The sequence below is a fragment of the Gracilinanus agilis genome, chromosome 2, assembly GCF_016433145.1.
Source record: "Gracilinanus agilis isolate LMUSP501 chromosome 2, AgileGrace, whole genome shotgun sequence".
In the NCBI taxonomy this organism is placed as follows: domain Eukaryota; kingdom Metazoa; phylum Chordata; class Mammalia; order Didelphimorphia; family Didelphidae; genus Gracilinanus; species Gracilinanus agilis.
The window spans coordinates 32,243,896-32,268,305 of record NC_058131.1 but is presented as its reverse complement, the minus strand read 5'-3'; the positions used below and the strand labels follow the sequence as shown (position 1 = coordinate 32,268,305).

Below are 24,410 nucleotides of genomic sequence, written 5' to 3'. Positions count from 1 at the left end.
AAATGCTAGCTATTATTATGATTATTGCTGTTGTTTGAGTTGGCTGACTGATGGTCATACCATCCATTAGGCTCTTTCAAGTCTTGCCCACTGCCAAACTGGCACTGCTTTCTTCCTCTGACCTTCATCCAAATGCTTACACACTGTGCTTCTAGCCAAAGGCTGATGATAGATGTTCAGAGATGTTTAAGTCAATCTCCTTCCAACAAGATTTGTTTCTTTTGAATAAAAATAGCATATTAGTTCATCAAGGTTCAAAGTTTGCCTCAGAACAAAGTTATGAGGTCCTGGTATTGCCCATTTTATGGAAGAGGAATCTGAGGTTTCAAAGAACGGAAGTGATTTGCATGCTTCCACCCATCTAATGAAATGTCTGAGAAGGGCTCAGAGAGGAACTTTCTCTGTGCAAGGCACTGACTGGCCAGGCTATCTTGCTTTCCCCCAAGGGACTCTTGTCACTGACAATCTTGTCTTGAGTGAACACATCTCAAGTTATACCAAGCAGAGTGCCTTGCATACAGTAGGTGACTAATATCTATCCCCAAAGTGGAAGCAAATGGCTGGGAGCTCAGATTTATCTTCTTAAAATTCTGTTTCCTTACTGTGCAGGTGGCATTAGAGAGACATACTTAAGCAATTATGGACTTCTTGTAAGCCTTCTTCTCCCTTCTTACTCACAGAATGATGGAGAGAGTTGGAAGAGAACTGAGAAGTCATTGAGGACAACTATCAACTATTTTTTTTTTGGTAAGGAAAAGGAGACCCCAGAGAATTAAGTCCTTGTCCAAGGTCTCACAGGTAGGAAGCAACAAAGCCTGAATTTAAACCCTTTCAGTGTTGTAACCAAGGTTATGGTTTCCTCTTAGCCTTTTTGCTCTCAAGTTCAACTTCTAAGTTCTTGACTAAGGGTATGTGTCCCTGACACAGCAGGAAAGAGATCCAAGAGAAGGAAGATTCCTGCTCTAAAGTAATCTATGCCAGAGAGGGTCACATCCACCTGAGAAATAATCAGAAAGTATAAACCAGTGCAAGTACAAGAGATAGTAAGTGAGGAAGGGAGGAGGAGTTAAAGTTAACTGAAGTTAGTCTTGAGTTGGAGTCCTGAGGAAATGATGGACACTGATGAGTAGAGTAGAGCAAGAAATTACTGAAATGTGCTACAAACTGGCTAAAACATCAGAAGGAATAGGAATTTCTTCCTGTCTGTGTACACTACAGCAGGTGTCATGGCGAGCCTATAGGTAAAACCTATATAGTGATGACTCAGACTTGTGGGGTGGCATGGGAAGTGGGTTACCAGATTGTATCTCCACCACTCAATGCCTGCTGGGACGTGTACATAGACAGGATATCCTGCATCCATGCCCACCCCACCGGACACTGTCCCAAAGAGATGGAGGCTAGAACAAAGATACTCTGGAATTCTGCCGAGACACACACAGAAATATACCCTGGAAAAGGAAAACACAGCAAAGATATAAGAGTTAGAACAGAGAAAAGGAGAAAGCTATGAACAGGGAGATCTTATTCATAATGATCTAAAAGACAGAGTTTTGTTAGCAAGAATAAGCCTTTCCAGGTACCACTATTCTCTAATTCCTTTCATTATCTTTGGAAACAAGTAGTTCAGGCCGGATGATAACATTATGAGGTCAGGAATATGCTATCACTATGGGATAGTTTTAAGTTTTTAATTAGTGGTCATTTAAAAATAGATTTTAAAATTTCTTGGTGAAATTTATTTATTTTTTAACAAAAACTGTTCAAACAGGTAGCATACTCCATTGGCTTAAAACACAAAAGTCTATTCGGCATACTATTACCTTTAAGTGGATTCAAGAGTCAATGTCTAAATTTCTTTTGTATTTTAGAATAAGCCAGAAACCGGTAACATTTACCACGGAGGAGCAAAAGAAAAACATACCACCTTCAGATAGATATATTTACAAGAAATGTAATTTACTGTATTATGAATAAGAATGCAACTTAATGATGCAGGCATTCGAGAGACATTCTCTTGCACTAATCAAGACTGTGTCCAATGGTTTAAAAACAATTTTCTGTTTAAATATAACTGCTATCACCTTATTTTCTCTATGAATTTTTCCTAGTATAAGCAATGTGTCTTCTTTCATAACGTGATGAACATGGAATATTGTATAACAACACAAGAACAATCTGTATATTACCTGCCATCTTGGGGAGGGCAAAGGGATAGGAGTAAGGAAGAGAACATGGATTGCAAAATGTCAGAAAACTATTATTCAAAACTGTTTTGGCATTAAAAAAATATAGTTGCTAGCTATATGATGTGGATGATAGCAACCTTCATTCATTTAGGTCAAAATGTTACTTCAACCCAACACTGCTTCTGCTTACCACTTCTGTTGATGTTTCTGCGTGTTCAGAAGTAACATGTTCTTGAAGAGATGTCTCCGTATAACCCATTTTTCCACAATAGGGACAAGTAAAAGATTGCGGCTGCTCTACTGAGAAAGCTTCTCCACCATAGTACAAATCTGAAAAAACATGGTTGAGTGTCATTTAAAAATAATAACTAAATATTAATTTTACAACAGAAAAAGGGATTATGTAATGGAATGATAGAAGGGGGGGAAAAGCATGTTATTCCCACTGTTCTATTTCTAACTCTGGCTCATTCTGAAAAAGCCTCTTAGTTCTTTCTTCAATATTTCAATTACTGACATTGCCTACATCTGGCCATCTTGTTTACCAAAAACTTTTTTCTATTCTTACAAAGCTTTAAGAATATCTTCAAATCCCACATCTCTACCATTTACAGAGATACAATGTTTATATTTTCCCTCTGGTCTCGGTTTCCTCCTCTGTAAAATGAGGAGGCTAGACTAGATACTTCTAAGATCCTTGTTAGCTTCAGATCCAGGACTCTGTTGTGTGGAAGAAAAATGCTGTATTCTTGTGTTTAGGCACAACTCTATCAGATACAATTTATCAATTAAATGATTTTAATTCTAAGTGTCTCTGTTTAAAGTAGAGGTCTTAGCTATTTTTTTTTTATATCATGAAGCCCTATGGCAGCCTGGTGAAGTCTACAGGCAGTTTTTAAATATTCATATTTTTAAATGTATAAAATAAAAAAACATGAAATTAAAAAAGAAACCGTTCAAAAACACCATATTTAAAACCCCAGGCTTACAGAACAATCCAAAAAGAGGCTGAAATCAAACTTGCCTAGGAAAATCTCTCTACCTTACTAGCCATTTTGGAGTTCTCATTTATAGCATTATAAGTAAAACAGTTAAGATCTGATTCATTGGGAAGGAAGGGAGGGAATAAGTATTTATACATGGCTCCTACTATGTGTTAGTCACTGTGTGTGCTATGTGCTTTGTACTGATGTCATCTGGTCCTCACGACAACGTTATTAAGTGCTGTTATTATCTTCACTTTACAGTTTCATAAACTAAGGCAAACAACTTAAGTGACTTGCCCAGGATTACAAGACTAGAAGGCCCAGGGCTTCACCCACTGTGCCACCTATTCATCTCAACAGTACAATAATTATTTAAAATATCAGGTACATCCTGAGGAATAATTTTCCTAAAATATTCAGTCCTTTTTGAACACTCTTTCCAGAGAGTTCTTTTAAATTTTATCAGAGATATTTTCATAAACTGAATTAATCAAAGACTCCTTCATTCTCCAAGTCTGATCACTACCAAAATCACTTCAGGCTGATTTAGAAACTGGTTAGGCCTTTAAGGGATGGCTAGGTAGTACAGTGCTGGAGTTGGGAGGACAGGAGTTCAAATATGACCCCAGATGCATTCTAGTTGTGTGACCCTGGGCAAATTGCCTAATTCCAATTGTGTAGCCCTTGCTACTCTTCTGTCATAGAAAGTGATATTATGACAGATGATAAGGGGAAAGAAAGAAAAGGAAAGGGAAAGAAAAGGAGGGAATGAGAGAGAGAAGGAATGGAGAGAAAAAGCAAGCAAGCAAGAAAAAGAAAAGAGAGAAAGAGAAACCAGTTACGCTTTTAAAAATGCAGGCTACCCTTTTGGAAACTGATACTTAAAAGACTGATAAGAGATTCACATTCAGGTTGGATCAAGGACATTATCCTATTATTATCTGTAATAAGCAGCTTCAAAGTAGGAGAGGGGCTCAATGTACTTCCATAGATGGAAATATAGATTACTGAATCTCCAGATAATAAACAACCCCTAACTCCTATGAGGCCAACAATAGTGAACAAATGCCTCACACACTAAAAAGCTCAAACATAAACTGAGATTTATTTTTACCTTTCCACAAGATCTGTCCTATGACCCTAGTAGCTAATGTAGATTTGTTTAAAAAACAAACAAACAAACAAAAAAAGTTGTTTAAGGGAAAATAACAGAACAGGCTATTTCACTATATTTTTAATAAGACCTGAAGACCTTGGGATGAAGTCATTTTGTCTGGCATCCTTTGTATAAGAAGGGCTGCCTGGACAGTCCTTAAAAGAATTATCTCTGAGAGGATAAGGAGAGGAAAAAAAAAAAGAATCCAAGGCACAACCAACACTGCATAACAGGTAAGCAAAGGGAGCTGAGTCTAATCATTTAGAAGAAAATGCACTGTACATATAATATAGACATCTCTAAATCAAAATATCATCTATAACATAAACAATACAAATGAGATTTTTCTTGATAAAGAACTATCCACTAATATTACAAGATAGAGAGCTAACCAAACATGGGAAGATGCAATTGCTTTTGTGGTCAATATAATAAAAAGGTCAGTGTACTTCATACATTTTATTTATTGAAATGGTAATCTCATGTCCATTTCATTAATAAACTTAACACGGTGGGAACAGTAATTAAGATTTTTAAATAACTATAATTTAAATGGGATGTCAAAATTTTTTTCTAATCCAAAATTGTTTGATCAATCAAAAAGTATTTATTACATCCAATATTGGATGTGAGAAGTGTAGGATCTATTCCTGGACTTTAAAAAACTTTAAAAGTCTAGAATTCCCAGGGAGGAAAACAAGGCTTTCTATAATCAAATGGTCATATGAAAGAGCGCCGACTAAAAGTAGCAACAAACCAACAACAGTTACTAAGTGCTTCTTATCAAGCCTGGGTATCCTCCTTTAGTAAAGGTTCTGGGAAGAGCCATTATGTCAGGGTTGGGTTGGGGAAAACTTCTGAGAGGTGAATTCCAGAGCTGAAGTGATCTTCCTGGATGAAGAGTTATCAAGATCACCACATGAAAACAAGATAAAGTCCAGATTATAACCATTCAGCCCAATTGGCCCTCCATCTGTTGCAGTCTAGATCATCCTTTTCTAGCACCAAGGGGTGGTGTGGTCAGTTAGTCAATTAGCATTTATTTAGCCCCTATAATGTGCCAGGTACTGTGCCAAATTTGGGGGGATACAAAGAAATCTAGTCTCTGCTCTCAGAGCTTGAAGAAGGTACATAAAAAGGATAAATTTTATATAATCATCAGAGAAAACGCACTAACATTAAAGGGAATCAGGAAAAACTTCCCTGTAAAAGGTGGGATTTTAGCTGGGACCTAAAAGGAGCCAGAAGGTAGAAAAGAGAGAGAATTCTAGGTTGGTTGGTTTTGCCAAATTTTTTCCTTTGCTTTTTCTTCTGTCTTTGTTTTAAGATATAAAAACAAAAGTCAGTAGTTTTTAAACAAATTTTATTAAAAAGAAAACATTTTTAAAAATAAAAAATAAAAAAATTTCTTCTACAGTAAATATCTGTATCATTCATCATATACTGCTTTAAATATTTTTTTCAAAGCATATAAAGTATATAAATCTCTATTTGGTGTGTGGCTTGTCTCACCAACTACAGTGCTAATTGTTTGAAGGAATCAAGATAGGTCCTAAAATTCTGAAACCTCTAAAAAGCACACAATGGCTAATAAGAGATAATCAAATGACAGGCAGCTGTTAATACTGACATAAACAGTGGCTTTGAAAAGAAACTCACTTCTCTAATCTTCATCTGTTTTTAACTTTTTTTTTTAAAATGAAAATCCATGATCCAGCCATTCTGGCTGGCAATTTGGAATCACGCTCAAAGGGCCATAAAAGAATGCCTGCCCTTTGATCCAGCCATACCATTGTTGGGTTTGTACCCCAAAGAGATCATAGATAAACAGACATGTACGAAAATATTCATAGCTGCGCTCTTTGTGGTGGCAACAAATTGGAAAAGGAGGGAATGTCCTTCAATTGGGGAATGGCTGAACAAACTGTGGTATATGCGGGTGATGGAATACTATTGTGCTAAAAGGAATAATAAACTGGAGAAGTTCCAGGCGAACTGGAGAGACCTCCAGGAACTGATGCAGAGCGAAAGGAGCAGAGCCAGAAGAACTCTATACACAGAGACTGATATATTGTGGTAAAATTGAATGTAATGGACCTCTGTACCAGCAGCAATGCAATGACCCAGGACAATTCTGAGGGATTTATGGAAAAGATGCTACCTGCATTCAGAGGAAGGTCTGCAGGAGAGGAAACATATAAGAAAAACAACTGCTTGAACGCATGGGTCGGGGTGGACAAGACTGAGGGTGTAGACTCGAAACTACCACACCAATGCAACTACCAACAATTTGGAAATTGGTCTTGTTCAAGGACACATGACAAAACTAGTGGAAACGCGCATCGGCCAAGGGTGGGGGGGTGCGGGGGGGGGGGTTGAAGGGGAAAGGTGGAGCATGAATCATGTAACCATGTTAAAAATGAATATTAATAAATGTTAAAAAAAAAAATGAAAATCCACCTCCCTCCCTCCCACTCTCTCCATACTCTCATGAAGGAGGCAATAAAAACAAAGTCTCCCCTAATAAGCATGTATAGTCAAACAGAACAAATTCCTGCACTAGACATTTTTTTTGTCTCTTTCTCAATTTTCTCTATCAATCAGCTATCAAGAAGTGGAAAACTTGTTTTATCCAGTGTCCACTGAAAATGTGGTTGGTCATTTTGTTGATCAGAGTTCCTAAGTTTTTCAAAGTTGGTTATTTTACAATATTTTTTATATTGTACAAATGGTTCTGTTGGTTCTTACTCATTTCACAAGTCCTGCCAGGTTTCTCTGAGAACAATTTCTTCATCATTTCTTTCAGCACCAGAGTATTCCATCACACACACACACACACACACACCCCCAAACTTGTTCAGCCATTCCCCAAATATTGGGCACCTCCTCGATTTCCAATTCTTTACCACCACAAAAAAAGCTGTTGTAAATACTTTTGTACATATGGGTCCTTTTTCTTCTTGATCTCACTGCAATACAGATCAAGTAGTTGTATTGTTGGGTCAAAAGTGCTCAGTTTAGAAGTGTTTTGGGCATAATTCCAAATTGCTTTCCAGAATGGTTGAAACAGCTATACCAACAGTACATTAATGTACCTATTTTCCAATAGTGCCCCAGCAGTTTTTTTGTCAACTTTGCTGATCTGACATGGGTATAAGGTGCAACTTTGGAGATATTTTAAATTGCATTTTTCTAAGTATTTGTGATTTGGAGTAGTGTTATCAAACTCAAATAGAAATGGGGGCAACTAAACTGTACATTAGAATTCCAGTGGGTCACATACTAAATTAGTTTAAAAATGTATTATTATCAGTGTTCTACTGTATTTTTCTCAAACATTTCCAACTACATTTCAAGCTGGTGTAGGGTGCACTCAGGAATGTTGCTGACAACATGTTTGACAATTCAGAGCTATAGCATTTTTTCATATTGCTATTGTTAACTTGGATTTCTTCCTCTGAAGACAACTTGTTCATGTTTTGACCATTTGTCAACTGGGGAATAGTTATTATTCTTATAAATTTGAATCTTTTCCCAATATCTATTAGAAATGAAACCTTTATCAGAGAAATTTGCTATAAAGGCTCCCCCACCCCCTTAATTACCTGCTTCTCTTCTAATTTTGGCAGATAACTTTTTTCTTTGCTCCTCTAATATGTTTAAGACACCACCCTTTATGTGCCTGTTTGGAGTTTATCTGGATATATGGTATGAGATGATGGCTATACCAGAATTGTTACACTCCCATTCCAGCAGAACCAGATTAAACTATAACAAGGAAAAGTTTAAGCAAATAAACTAAAATACAATAAAACACAGATGATGTTAATTTCTGGTTTGCCAAGTCAATATGCAAGTTCCTACTTGAGTTTGATTTCCACATCTCTGACTACTTTCTGCTTTACTTCTTTCCAGTTTTCCCAATGGATTTTGATGAATAGTGATAGCTAAGTAGCTGTGATCTTTAGGTTGATCAAACACAAACTATGATGTTAATTTGCTTTTCATACATTGTGGAATTAATCTATGCCACTAACACAGCTCTTGATTTCTTAACCAGCACCAAATGATGCTGAAGATGACTGCTTTAAAGAATACTTTATAGTTTAAGAAGCATCTGGTACTATGATCTCAGATTGCAAAATCCCCCTTCTCACTTTTTTTTAAAACTCCTTTGAGATTCTTGATTGCTTGTTCCTCCAGATTAATTTTATTATTTTTTCTAGATCTGTGAAGTAATCTTTTGGTAGTTTCACTGGCATAGTAATGAAAAAGCAATTAATTCAGTAATATTAATTTAAGTCATTTTTATTATATTGACATGGCCTATCTATGAGTAATTCATATTTCTTTTTTTAATTTTTAAAATATTTGTTCATGTTTACATGATTCATTTTATTTCCCTCTTTTCTTCCCTCCCCACTCCCAGAGACAACAAGCAATTCCATTGGGTTGTACAAATGTAATCACCTGATACCTATTTTCCATATTATTCATTTTTGCTATAGAGCCTAAACCCCAAATCATACACCCATATATATATACAAGTGATAAGTGATGTCATATGTTTTTCTTTTGCATCTCTACTCCCATAGTTCTTTCTCTCAATATGGATAGCATTCTTGCTCATACGTCCTTCAGGAAGCAATTCATATTTCTTCATTGTTTGGATTTGTATTTGTGTAAAGAGTGTTTTACAACTGTGTACAGTAAGTTTCCCTATGGATATGTTGGCAGGTAGATTCCCAAATATTTCACATTTTCTATACTTATTCTATGAATTCCAGTGTTTTTAAGAGAAATAGATGTCTTATCTCATCAAAAGCTTTTTATGTTTCTATTGATATAACTTATAGATTTTGTGTTATTCTTATAGTTAATTATGTTTATAGTTTGATTTTGAATTAGACTCACATTCTTGGTATAAAACCAACCTGGACATGGTATATAACTGTTATGATATATTGTTGTAGTCTCCCTGCTAATATTTAACATTTTTGCATCAATATTCATTAGGGATATTATTCTATGGTTTTCCTTCTTTTCTGACTTTCTTCTGCTTTAGGTATCAAGACCATATCTGTATCATATAAAGGAATTTGGTAGGATTCTATGTTTTCCTATTTTTAACAGTTTATGTTATATAAGAATTATTTTTTTAAATGTTTAATAGAATTCATTTGTAAATCTATATGGTCTTGGGTATGTCTTTATTTTGGGGCTCACATATCTTTTTCAATTTCTTCTTTTAAAGACAGGTTTTTAAAAAAATTCTCTATTTCTTATTCTCTTAATCCAGGTATCTTATATACATATATATTAAATTAATATTTTTTAAATTTTTAAATATTTTTCCATGTTTACATGATTTTCTTTCCCTCCCCTGTTCCCTTCCCCCTCCCAGAGACCACACACAATTCTATTGGGTTGTACAAATGTTATCTCTTAATACCCATTTCCATATTATTCATTTTTGTTATAGAGCGATTTTTTAAAAGCCTAAACCCCAAATCACATACCCATATACACATGTGATAAGTGATGTCATATGTTTTTCTTTTGCATTTCTACTCCCATAATTCTTTCTCTCAATGTGGATAGTATTCTCTTCCAGAATGTGAGGAGAGTTTGTGTATCTTCGCATTTGAATGTGGTCAACAACCAAGTATGTTTTTAAAAATTAATTAATTTAGAATATTTTCCCCCTGGTTACATGATGCATGTTCTTTCCCTCCCCTTTTCCCTTCCTTCTCCTGGAGCTGACAAGCAATTCCATTGGGTTATACATGTATCACTGTTCAAAACCTCTTCCCATATTATTAATATTTGCAATGAAGTGATCATTTTAAAGCCAAAACCCCTAATCATGTACCCATCAAATCATGTGATCAATCCTATGTTTTTCTTCTACATTTCTGCCCCCAGAGTTCTTTCTCTGGATATGGATAGCGTTCTTTCTTGTAAGTCCCTCAGGATTGTCCTGGATCATTGCATTGCTGCAAAGAAGTCCATTACATTTGATTGTGCCACAATGTTTTCCTTTCTGTGCACAACATTCTCCTCATTTTACTCTGCATCAGTTTCTGGGGGTCTTTCCAGTTGACATAGAAATTCTCCAGTTCATCATTCCTTCTAACACAATAGTATTCCATCACCATCAGATAACACAATTTGTTCAGCCATTCCCCAATCAAGGGACACCCTCGTTTTCCAATTTTTTACCACTATAAAAAGTGCGGCTATAAAATTTTTGTTCCAATTATTTTTCCTTATCATCTCTTTGGGGGTACAAACCCAGCAATGATACCGCTGGGTCAAAGGGTACACATTCTTTTAAAGCCCTTTGGGCACAGTGCCAAATTGCCTTCTAGAATGGTTGGATCAGTTTACAACTCCATCAGCAATTCATTAGTGTTCCAAATTTGCCACATCCCCTCCAACATTTATTATTTTCCTTTACTGTCATATTGGCCAATCTGCTAGGTGTGAGGTGGTACCTCAGAATTGTTTTGATATGCATTTCTCTAATTATGAGAGATTTAGAACACTTTTTCACTTGTTAATTGATGTTTTGATTTCTTTATCTGAAAATTGCCCATTCATAGCCCTTGACTATCTGCCAATTGGGAAATGGCTTGATTTTTTTGTACAATTGACTTAACTCCTTATAAATTTGAGAAATGAAACTTTGTCAGAGGTTTTTGTTATAAAAATTTTTTCCCAACTTGTTGCTTCCCTTCTAATTTTGGTTGCATTGTTTTTGTTTCTACAGAAATTTTTAAATTTAATATAATAAAAATTATTCATTTTATATTTTGTAGTGTTCTCTATCTCTCACTTGGTCTTAAATTCCTTCCTTTCCCATAGATCTGACAGGTATACTAATCTATGTTTGCCTAATTTGCTTATGATTTCCTTCTTTATATTTAAGTCATTTACCCACTCTTGAGTTAATCTTGGTATAATGTGTAAGATGTTGATCTAAGCTGAATTTCTCCCATATTGTTTTCCAGTTCTCCAATTCCAAAACTCCTAGCAGTTTTTGTCAAATGGTGGGTTCTTGTCCCCAAAGCTGGGATATTTGGGTTTATTGAACACTATCTTGCTACTGTCAATTACCTGAATCTATTGCATTGATCCACCCTTCTATCTCTAAGCCAGTACCATATAGTTTTGATGATCACTGCTTTATATTATAATTTGAGATTTATTGATGCTAGGCCTCCATCTTTCATATTTTTTTCATTAGTTCCCTTGATCTTCTTGATCTTTTGTTCTTCCAGATGAACTTTGTAATAATTTTTTCTAATTCTATAAAAAAGTGTTTTGGTAGTTTGATAGGTATAGCACTGAATAAGTAAATGAATTTAGGTAGGATTGTCATTTTTATTATATTAACTCATCCTACCCATGAACAATTGATTTTTTTTCAATTGTTTAGATCTAGTTTTATTTGCATGAAGAGCGTTTTGCAGTTATGTTCATACAATTCTCGAATTTGTCTTGGCAAGTAGATTCCCTGATACTGTCAAAAGTGTTTTTAAATGGAGTTTCTCTTTCTAATTCTTGCTGCTGGGTTTTGTTGGAAACATATAGGAATGCTAATGATTTACATGGGTTTCTTTTGTACCCTGCAACTTTGCTAAAGATATGAATTATTTCTACTAGCTTTTTAGTTGATTTTCTTGGATTCTTTAGGTATACCATCATGCCATCTGCAAAGAGTGATAGTTTAGTTTCCTCATTGCCTACTTCGATCCCTTCAATTTCTTTTTCTTCTCTAATTGACATTGCTAGCATTTCTAGTACAGTATTAAATAGTAGTGGTGATAATGGGCATCCCTGTTCACTCCTGATCTTTGGGAAGGCATCTAACTTATTGCCATTGCAGATGATACTTGTTGATGGTTTTAAATGAATAGTGTTTATTATTTTGAGGAAAGGCCCTTTTATTCCTATGTTTTCTAGTGTTTTAAATAGGAATGGGTGTTGTATTTTGTCAAAGGCTTTTTCGACATCTATTGACATAATCATATGATTTCTCTTAATTTGGGTGTTGATATGATCAATTATGAGGATGGTTTTCCTAATATTAAACCATCCTTGCATTCTTGGTATAAATCCCACCTGGTCATAGTGCATAATCCTTGTGATAACTTGCTGTAATCTTTTAGCTAGTATTTTATTTAATATTTTTGCACCTATGTTCATTAAGGATATTAGTTTATAGTTTTCCTTTTCTGTTTTTGGTCTTCCTGGCTTGGGAATCAGTACCATATTTGTATCATAAAAAGAATTTGGTAAGACTCGTTCTTTGCCCATTTTGTCAAATAGTTTGTAGAGTATTGAGATTAATTGATCTTTTTAAATGTTTGATATTCACTTGTGAATCCATCTGGCCCTGGTGATTTTTCTTAAGGAGTTCTTTGATGGCATGTTCAATTTCTTTTTCTGATATGGGATTATTTAAGTATTCTATTTCCTTTTCTGTTAATCTAGGTAATTTATATTTTTGTAAATATTGATCCATTTCACCTAGATTGCCATATTTATTGTCATATAATTGGGTGAAACAGTTCTTAATAATTGTCTTAGTTTCTTCTTCATTAGGAGTGAGATCACCCTTTTCATTCATAATACTGTTAATTTGGTTCTCTTCCTTTTTCTTAATTAGATTAACCAATACTTTATTTGTTTTTTTTTCAAAATACCAGCTCCTAATCTTATTAATAGTTCAATAGTTCTTTTACTTTCAATTTTATTAATTTCTCCTTTGATTTTTAGAATTTCCAATTTGGTTTTTATCTGAGGTTTTTACTTTGTTCTTTTTCTAGTTTTTTTTTTTTTTTTTTTTTAGTTGCATGCCCAGTTCGTTAATCTTCTCTTTTTCTTTTTTGCTAATAGGGGCACTCAGGGCTATAAATTTTCCCAAGTACAGCTTTTGTTGCATCCCAAAAATTTTGGTATGTTGTTTCCTCATTGTCATTCTCTTCAATGAAATCAGTAAATGTTTCTAAGATTTGTTCTTTAACTCACCAGTTTTAGAGAATCAGATTATTTAATTTCCCAATTAATTTGCCTCTCCATGTACCCTAATTATAATTTTTAACGCATTATGGTCTGAAAATGCTGCATTTCTTTGCAATGTTTTTATGCCCTAGTATATGGTCAATCTTTGTGAATGTACCATGTGTTGCTGAAAAAAAGGTATATTCCTTTTTATCCTGACAGATATCTTATATTTATATAAATATTCATCAATTTCCTTTAAATTGTCAGTCTTGATGGAGGGAAGATAATAAGGATAAAGGCATTTCTATGGCTCCTACTGTGTGTAGGCCCTGTACCAAACACTTACAGATACTATCTTATTTGATCCTCATGACAACCCCCAAGAGATAGATGCTGTCATTATGCCCACTTTACAATTGAAGAAACTGAGGCAAACAAGTGATTTATCCAAGGTCACACAGCTTTGAACTCAAAGTTTTAACTCAGGTTTTTCAACTTTCAGCTTTGGAGCTTCTTGGAGTCAGGGACTTTCTTGTTGGGTTCACTGCTGCCTCAGTGAGCTTAGCTCACAAGTTTTTCTGCATTGGGACTTTGCCTGGATCCTGCCTGGCTTGATGGTGAGTGACTAGCATTCCCAAGTGGAGATTGGAACTCTGTCAAGGAGTAAGCTTCATTTCATCGGATCAGCATTTAGGGTAGCCTAGGCAGTCTCCTTACCTCTTTCCCTTCCACATTTCCCTCTTTTTACTAATATCCCAATTAAACAAAATTGTTAAAAGCGCCAATAGTTTTCCTGACTTAAAGGATAATAATCAGCGATAATTTTTTATAACTCTCTTATTTAGTCAAAACAACAATTTAACCATTTTAGAGTGAAGTCCCAAATGTCATTCATGCTCTCTTACCTTTCTCTTTGTTAGAAAGACTTCTACTTCCATACCTCAATTACATGAGATCAGGAAATCTATTATTTCACTAAATGTCCATTTCCTCCAATGCAGTATTATACAGTTACATTCTGGGTAAATTATTCTTAGTTATAAGCCTATGTACTTTTCCTCCTGAAGATCATATTCTAAGCAATCTATCCTTTGGTGGGATGGGTGCTAAACTGCGGCTCCTTAGTTGGATCCTTGCATTACTTTTCTTTAACTTGGAAGCTCTGGATTTAGGCTATAATGTTCTTGGGACTTTTTCATTTCTTTCAGAAGATGACTAATAAATTTCTTTCTGCTTTTACTCTGTCCTTTGGTTCTTGGAAATCTGGGCAGTTTTCTTTGATAGTTTCTTGAAATATGATGTCTAGACTCTTTTCTTGAGTCTGACTTTCAAGCAGTTTAATGACTCTTAAATTACCTCCTCTAATTTGTTTTCCTGGTCATTTGTTTTTGTTATGAGATATCTTACATTTTCTTTTGCTTCTGAAGTCTTTGCTTGAACATTTCTTGGTGAGTCATTAGCTTATATTTGGTTAGTTCTAATTTTCATAGAGTAATTTTCCCAGGAAAGATTTGTTTCAAGTTATTAAATTCTCTTTCCATCTCTGTTTAATCTCTATTTTAAACTTACATCATCTCTTTCAGGCATTCTAGATGAAGGTGTGACTACACTATGTTTTTCTTCAAGTCTTTGCTTGTGGATATTTTGGAATCTTTTGTGTTTGTGTCTAGAATATTCCTTTCATGATAACAGCTTTTAATGTTGTGATTATTTCTGTTTGTTTGCTAGTTCTTTCAGCTAACATGCTAACTTAGGCCTTGATGCTAAGGCTAGCCTCTGAGTATTTCTAGGGAGGATCTCTACAGTGAGCTTCTGTGATCTTTTGGTTTTTCTTGGGTGAGGGGGAGTGTGGGGGGCAGCCTTCAGTGCCAGCTCAGGCAGCTTACCTGTGAGCTTTCAGTGTTCTCAGGGTGGTCTGAGTCAGCAGAAAGCCTGATGGTTGCCCTCCTGGTAGGAGCTCTTCAAGTTTCTGATCTATGTTTGGTCTGCCTAGCATTCCTATTGGTTCAGTCCTGGCTGGAAATTCCAGTAGACTCCTACTGGCCTTAACCATTATTAGGTAGCTAGAGAGTTTTGCTACCTCTCCTTTGGTCTGGTCATTTTACTCTGGTTATTCTGCTGAAGGCTGGAGCCGAGATTGCTCTGCTCCTGGGGTTAGAGCCAAAGAGTTGCCATTTGCTTCTGAACATACTCCTTGCTTAGTATATAGCCCAAGGTCCTCAACTGCTCCTTGGTCTGGAACGCCCTGGCTAGACACAGGTACCCTTCACAGTCTGTCCTAGATCTGTGACCCAGAACTGGAAAGTGAATGACTGAGTTGCCAGGTGGCACCTGTTCCTACAGCTTCCGCAAGGTCAGTGTTGGCCTCAATGGATCTGGGAACTCTTCTTGCCCTAATGAGATCTCAGGCTTCTTTCATGTCCTGTGTACTGGGATAATCCAAGGGTACATCCCTGAGTAGACCTTGTCCCCAAACCTCTGTGTTTATCTTCCTATGCTGACCTTAGCTAGAAATGTCATTCATTGTCATCTTTTTTTCCTTGGATTTCCTTTTCCAGACTCTCTCTGTCTAGGGCATTTTCTAATGTACGTGTGTGTGTGTGTGAGGGGGGTGGTGGGGTGGTGATGGTGGCACTCGGCTATACTTTCTTCTGTTACTCTACCCTTGGCTCTATTATCTCCCTACTTGTCTCTTTAACGTCCCTTTCTAGTTGGGTTATAACTGAATGTTTCCAAGATAAGTTTGGATTACTCCACTGTGTTTTCAATGATTCGGTGCTGTAAAACACAACATTCTGACACCAACATTCCCCCAGTGATGATGAAAAATGGGTACAAGTTACAAAAAGCCCAACCTCTTCCCTCACTCACATGCATCAAGACATGTCATTTTGCAGCAGCTAGGTGACTCAGTAAATAGAGAGCCAAGTCTAGAAATGGGAGGCCCTGGCTTCAAATCTGGACTGAGGCACTTCCTAGCTATGTGACCCTGGACAAGTCACTAAAGCTCAACTGCCTAGCCCTTACTGTTCTTCTGCCTTGGAACCGATTCTTAGTATTAATTCTAAGATAGAAAAGTAAGGATTAAAAAAAACAACAAAAAAACACCCTTATAATTTTTACCATCACAGTATCTCTTGTGTACATCCCCATGACTCCATTCACATAGTAATTGTGTTCATACAGGCCCTCATCAGCTCCTGTATTAGCTTCCAAAATGGACCCCCTCCTTCAGGTCTCTTCCCAAGATATTAAAGAACTAGAGGAAGGTCTCCAAAGTCCTATGTAGATGGCAAGCATCACATAGGATTCTAGGCCTCAGTGGAGGTGGACCTAAAACGTATACTGCTGGAAGATGTATTCACATGAATGAGATTATGGCTCTATTACCAAAATGTTCAAGTAACAAGACTATTAGCTCCTTAAGGGCAAGTAAAATGTTTTAAACTAGAAATAGCTTTAAGTTCTTTTTTATGGAAACATTATGCCTAGCACATAAAATATATTCAACAAAGACTAATTGAATATTTCTTTTACATCAACTTCCATGGTACCCCAAATGCCCACTATTCGAGCCAGTCTCTGGAGTTAAAGGTATATAGCACAAAAGACTCATTACAAGTCTCTTTCCTTTGCTTTACCCATTCAAACTCACTGGCTATATTAACACAGATTAGTTTATCTCTTAGATCTCAAAAATGTCTGGTTAGTCTGATTCCAGTTTGGGCACATATCCAAGGTGCAGAGTAGGCTAATTTTTCCTTAAAAGGTACTGAAACTTATCAAGACTTAAATGATCCAAGAGATTAATGCTAAAACTATTGATGTAGGTTCCCAGTGGCCTAAGTACAAAAGCTAGATGACTAGCCTATGGACACAGATAGTACCCTCAAGGCAAATGCAGTATGGAATCCTTGGTGAATTCCATGCTATGACTATATAAAACTTCCTTTTATTAACTCTTGGTCTGTGAATGTCTCAAACCTTTCTAATCCTACTGACTAAACCACTGAAACAGCCTCATTCAGGCCTGGCACATAATACAACATTACATTTGCTACAGGAATTTAACTTTGGAATTTTGCTCTAGTCATTGATATTTTGTGAATTTAATACCAAAAACTGGAGGATTTTTTAAAATGGCAATGGTAATTGGAAAATATATGCTCACACATTAAAATATGTAGTCAAATTCAAGGATCCTAGAGGAGTAAATTTGAAGAAGGAAAGGCAAGGATTCTAGAAATGAAAAGCAATTATTTTTGCAGGGACATTAACTTATTCAAATCACAAAGATAATTTCAAATAATATACAAATTTTGGCAGGCAGCTAGGGAAGTTCAGTGATCAGAAAGCTAGGTCTGGAGATAGTCCTGGGTTCAAATCTGGCCTCAGTCACTTCCTAGTTGTGATCCAGGGAAAGTCACTTAATCCTTTTGCCTAGTCCTTATCTCTCTTCTGTCTTAGAACCAATACTTAGTTTTAATATTTGGTTCTAAACGGAAAGGGTTTAAAAATTAATTTTAAAAAATGCTCATATCTTGATTATTAGGGTTATATTTACCTACTGCACATTTCTAGTAACTCTGTAGGGATAAATTCGAGCTATTTACCCTCAACAGAGTATAGATGTCTAGACGATCTCCATTTTTGTTGCTCTTTGGATCTAATGCCAACAGAAATGGATACTTCATTTCTCATCATTCTTACTTACTGAACAATACCAAAACATTTTTTCAAAACCCAAAAAATAAACAAACAAATAAATAAAAAGGCAGGAGGAAGTTTCAGCTTCAGTTTCTCCCAGTCACAGGAAGTCCAAAGAGCCCCTTGGTAAGTCTTTGTGTCCACTTTTATATTTTCCCCACATTCCAGAACACAGCATGCGGTAAGGTCTAGCACACACTCCTTCTTTGCAAACTCCTCTCTAGTTTCCTTTTTTTCCCCTCATTTCTGTTTTTCCCTCATTAGATTACCCACCCACCCACTTTGTAGCTCATGCCAGCACTTTTGCAGACATGAATTAGCAAGTCATTTGCAGTCAGGATTTCATCTTATAGAGATCTGTTTTAAGACATGATTTCTATGATGGCTGCATGAACATTTCATAAATGGAGAGCAAATTAGATTGGGTATTCGTATTTTGACATGAAGAGGAATTTTTTTTCCTGTTTCTTATGAAGTAGAAACTAAATGCTAGAAACTTTAAAGTCTGGCAGCTTTTAACTCCACTGGTAATAAAAAAAATAAAACATTTACAATTAAAATTAATTAGCAAATTTGATATTATTGCTTATTTTTATTTTAAAATGTTATTTAATGGCATAAAAATCATTCGTGTTTACTAAATAAATAGATTTTGTTATATTAACAGCATGTTATATTATTACATTATAGTTATTGTTACTAATACTTTTATTGATAATATTTAGTAAGGTCAACCAGTGATGAACTTTGATCTCAAACTCACCATTTCAGAAACGCAAATAATTATCTTCCTCACTTCCCTACTTCTGTCAAAGTATACAGTAAGGTTCTTGTCATACAGATTCATAGTTTGCAGCAGCACATAAGTGCACAGATAGAGTAAAGAACTTGAAGTCAGGAAGGCCTGATGTCAAGGCCTACCTCAGACTTTTGTAAGCTGTGCAACTCTGCCCAAATCCCTTAACTTCTCTGTTCAGTGATAAAACAGGGATAACAACAAAATCTACCTCATAGAGTTACTGTGAAGGTCAAATGAAATATTACATGTAAAGCTCTTAGAAAACTTTAAAGAGTTGTTGGAGTCAACTTAAGTCTTCTTAACCCACACATCTACCTGACTGCCAAATCTTACCATCTCCCTAACACCTCACTCTTCTTTGTCACCTTCTGGGCACTCAAGAAGGCCACCTGAGTCTGAGCCTCATCCCACCTGACTATACCATCTCAGTAGCCTCCTTCCTTATCAAGTTCCTTTTCTCCAGGGTCTCCCCCTCTCCAATCCATCCTCCATACAACTGCCAAAATGATCCTGGGAAAGCACATATCTGGCCTGCTACTCTACCCCTGCTCAACAAATTCCACCAGCTCCCTACTCTAAAGGCCTTTACGAAAGGCCAGCTCTCGCCAGACCAGTCTCTTGTTGGTGGAATGACGTCGGTGACACGAGTGAAAACAGCCAGAGAGCCAGTGAGGTTTGCAGAGGCTGTTCTCTGGGGCCATCTGCTGATTTTTATTTTTATACCTTTTTCTTTCTTATGATCTCATACAGGGTTTGGCAAAATTAAGTCATACTTTTCACTTTCCAGTAACTTTTGATATTTTTCAAGGTGTGTTTGACATATCTCTTGGGCTACAGTGGTGGGAAAGTACAGGAGACAATTTCTCCATTTATCATTCCATTGTTCTTTTATGTTAAAGTACTGTACCGAATTGGGGACTAGGGTGGGGGGGAAACTTGGAGACTATTCTGGCCTGTTTTTGCAGGCACCTGTGTATGGGAACCTAAGTTGGGGTTTTTAAATCTTTAACATTAACTCACTATTTGCTGGTTTGTTGTGAAGTGGCTTGTAGGGGAATTTCTGAGGAGTTTGTAGGGGGCCTGTAAGAGCTCCAATAATAGCCTATAGTGTTCTTCTGTATTTCCCTGGGGCTGAGTAAGGATATTGATTACAATAATTCCAATAAAAGAGAATGTTAGTGAGAAAAGAGTCACATAGGGGAATCTGAGTGGAATCACCATCCTTCTGTCACCTGCTATGTGGGTTTCAGAGTTCATGTGGGACTGTGCAAACGTCATGAACTTTGATGGCTTCCTGCAGGCCTTTGTCTGCATTTAAAGGCTTTTACAATCTGGCTCCAACCTACTTTTTAAGGCGTATTACATCTCATCCTCCTCAGTACACTCAATGGTCCAGCCATAATGGCATTCTCACTGCCTCTCAGATAAGAGACTCACCACAAATCTCCCTGCCTTTGTACAGGCTGTTCCTCATCCCTTAGAACATGAACCCAAGGCATGTATGCCAAAAAAGGTACACACCTGTCACCTGCCAGAGTTTGTACCAGAAAGTCAGAGGGATTTGGGGATGAGCTGTTCCCTAACCCCCTTTCCTTGTGCCTGAGGTCATTCCTCACTTCCCCCGCCCCTCTGTCCAGCAGCCAAATGGGAAGTGCTTCCTCCCTCCCCTGTCTGGGGTTCTCCATGACTGCCTTAGAATATTTAGTCTCCTTCAAAAACTAATTTTTAAAAATTTATTATTATTATTATTATTATTATCATTATTATTATAAAAACCCTTACCTTCCATCTTAGAATCAATACTATATATTGGTTCTAAGGCAGAAGAGTGGTAAAGGTTACACAATAGGAGTTAAGTAACTTGCCCAGGGTCACACTGCTAGGAAGTATCTGAGGCCAGATTTGAACCTAGCACCTCCCATCTCTAGGCCTGGCTCTTAATCCACTGAGCCACCCAGTTGCCCCCCCCCCCCCAAAACTAATTTAAATGCCATATCCCAGGATGCCTTTTTTGATCTCTTCCATCCATAACTTTGCCTTCATTTTATTGTAATTTCACAAAGACTCATGTTTTATATTCTTATATTCTTATAAGTGTAGGATTATCTCCACAACAGGCTGTAAATTTGCTTTTGTATTTGTGACTCATCTCCTAGAACAATGCATGGCTTAGAGTAAGCACTCTATATGTATTTCCTAATGACTGAGGCTATTGCAACAAATCTATTTCAGAAGAGAGATGAAACGAGGCTAGGGTGGTCGCAATGAGAACAGAAGGAAGGGGACAGATAAAAAGAGTGTGGAGCTCTGATCAACAGAATTTGGCACCTCCCTGAATGTTAGAATAAGAGAATGAGAAGGGGTTATTATAACTCCAGAGTTTGAGGCCAAGATGACCAGCAGGATGGTAGTGCTATTGACATAGGCAGGGTTGGCAAACCTTTTAGAGATGGCATACCCAAACTGCACCTTCAAGCCTCCTGTGAGCCCAGTATTACCCCAAACAGTGGAGGGAAAGTGCTTGCATTTGGTGGCTGGGCAGAGGAGCAAAACATGTGAAAAATGTCCTCAGGTGTAGTGGAAAGAGGGAACAGAGCTGCCGCCTCTGGTATGCATGCCATGTCGTTGCCAACAGACATAGAGAAACTGAGAGGTAGAGAAGAGGAGTTCAATATGAGGCATGTTCAGTTTGAGATTCTGCCAAAATATCCATACCGGGACATCTAGGAGACAGTTTGAGATGCAGAATTGTATTTCTACATGCTACAAAGAAAATAAAATAACTGAAGGAAATAAAACCCTAAATAAAACACAAACTATTCCCTCATCCATGTCAGTCATTCAACAAGCCTTTAGGTACCTACAATATGTGATATTATGTATAATATACAATATGCCTACACTGCTAAGTAATGGAGAACAAAGAAGGGTGAGAATGTTCTCTTCTACCAAAGATCTCTGGTGCTAATGAGGACAAGATGCAAACTACTGTGGATATACAAGACAAAGGTAAACTGTGGGTGATCTGGAGCAAAGGCCCTAGTAGAGAAGAGAGCAAAAGGCAGGGGAGAACAGAGGAAAGGCCTCCTGAACCAGAGAGGATTGAAAGTGAGTCTTGAATGAAGTCAGGGAAACCCAGGAGGCAGAGATAAGGAAGAAGAACCCTCTGGACACAGGAACCAGCCAGTGAAATAGCAGATCAGGAAATGCATATTTTCTAACCAAGTCACACAGCTTCTCCCAACATCCCTAAATGTCCATCTTATCAAGAAGAGCATGAAGCCATACTTACCGAAATCTACCCTTGTTAGTATACACTGCATTGGATGGTCAGTTGTATGCCTTGTTGTTGTCGCACCACTTTCATAACAAGATGCACAAAGATCGTAATCGTAGCAAATTAAACACTTGTATCTTCGACCTCGAAAATTTCCTTTTAAACATGCATCACAGCTGACACCTGGAAAAAAGAAAAAAGAGAAGACCAATAAAAAAAGGAGTTCATGTTTTTCCCAGAGACATTTAAATCAGTTGCATGCCTTTATATTCACTTTTTTAAATGTTCAAGTAGTAGAGATTCTCCCAAGACAGAGTGTGCCCAAGAGTCTAAGAGTCCTTGGTTCTCATCCTTTCAAGTTCTGTTATTAACATTACATTTATCTCACTGACTGAATGAGAATGCTGTCACTTTTGTCCACTCTCTCTGCCTGGGGCATTTAAAAAGTCAAAGTGGCCAAAGAGAGTGCTACACAAAGGTAAGGCCCAGTCACTCCTACAGTTTGATCAATATTTTCTATTTTGATATAAAAGCTTTGCCCCAGGTTAGTACCACTAAACTACTAGTCTGAACTGGAGAATACGACAGTGACTAACAAGCAACACCTTAACAAAGCAGCATGATTTTCTCCTTGTAATGGCAAGGTTTATATCCTTCCTATGGAATGAAATTATGTTAACATGGTTCCTAGTATGGGGTTTTACCATACTACTGAAATATGTACAGTCAATCGATCAATCAATCAATCAACATTAAGCACCTACTATGTTGCCAGGCACTAGCCTAAGAGGAAAAAGACAATCCTTGCCCTCAAGTAACTCACTATCTAATGGAGGACAACAAGCAAACAAATGTAGGCAAAGCAATCAACAATCGGGATAAACAGGAAATAATTAACAAAAGAAGACACTAGAATTAAGAGGGTTTGGGGAAGGCTTATGGTAAAAGAAGATTTTTAGTTGATTTTAATTTAACTTCTCTAGTGAACTACTGGCAACTTCTAAAAATTTTCTCTTACAACACTGAATTTTTCAAATTACATAGAGATATTATCAAATTACAATGAATATCCAATAGATGGAAGCAAAGCCAAAATTATGGAGAAACCAGAGACATTTTCTAAGCAGAGTGCTGGAAGCTCCTCACAGAAGGAATAGAAAAGCCTCATCCATTCCCATATGGAAAATGCTTCAGGTTAGAGTTCAGTCCATCAAACTGTCACCTACAGAACTTCAAAGGACAGAAGCTGTTTGAGTTTGCATTCCATTTGGCAGCAATTTAATAGAACTACTTTTTTCTTTTCTTCTTTACAAGTGGCCTCAAATTCCACCATCCATATTTCCCTCTGCCATGCTCATGTCAAGTCCACCATAAAACCTCATGGGCCACTGTCTGTGAGTTCATATTCTACCCTGTGAGGAAAAGGAGGGGTTGTAGGGTTTTTTGTTTTGTTTTGTTTTTTCCCCTGTTATACTGCTTAGAAATTCCTAATGTGGAAAATTCAAACTCTGGAACTGGTTATTCATAGTTCTGAACTAATAGATGAACAGTATGGATAACCTGAACTAGCAGTCAGTATCATCAAGGAGGACTCCTAACAAAGCCATGACAAATCAGACTCTTAAGAAATAAAAAGGACTTTAGAGTTCTAACCTCTCTGATACATCCAAACTACATATGAATACTTCTAGAGCTAAGGAGTTCACCATTTAATGAAGTCTGTTCGGTTAAAAAGTTAAAAAAAAATTTTTAAATCTAAAACTTTCTTCCCTGTCACTGTCTCCTTTTGGTCTTGGTTCTCAGCTCAGAATACATTAATTGAAGATAATCATTCAAATTTTGGAAGCCACACACCAAGTAATCTCTTTTCTAAGATATACATGCATTCCCCTCACTGTCCTAGTACATAGTCATGTAGTTGTAGGCTGATAGTATGATGATACAATTTGCATTCCTTGATGAGAACATTACTGCTTCTAAGAATTCTGCTTATAACTGCATTAACATTTTTAGCAGCTACCTTGAGGCACTGAGAGGCTGTCTTCATCAATAAGAATTCAGCAGACTAAGTTCTAAGGGAGGTCTGGGTAAGAGTGAACCAAAGAGTATCATAAGAAACAATCAGAAAGATTCTGAAACTAATTATGAAAGAAAAGGAATAAAGAAAAGCTTTAGGAAAGCGAGTTTTGGAGAAATGACGTTTACAGAATATCTAAAGTCAAAACTTTGGCCTTACATACCATTCTGGGAATTAATGATAAAAGATTGTGTTCATTCCATTTCT

General features: G+C 36.7%; 1 protein-coding gene across 1 annotated transcript in view; it reads right to left on the bottom strand.

Moving 5' to 3' along the window:
• The window catches only part of KCMF1 (potassium channel modulatory factor 1), a 130,400-nt gene that overhangs the window by 28,796 nt on the left and 77,194 nt on the right, over window positions 1-24,410 (bottom strand). The window contains exons 3-4 of the mRNA XM_044659305.1: window positions 22,142-22,309; window positions 2,380-2,519 (exon numbers count right to left, since the gene is read on the bottom strand). Of these exons, the coding sequence (XP_044515240.1) occupies window positions 2,380-2,519; window positions 22,142-22,309 (308 nt within the window). The remainder of the gene's footprint in view (window positions 1-2,379; window positions 2,520-22,141; window positions 22,310-24,410) is intronic.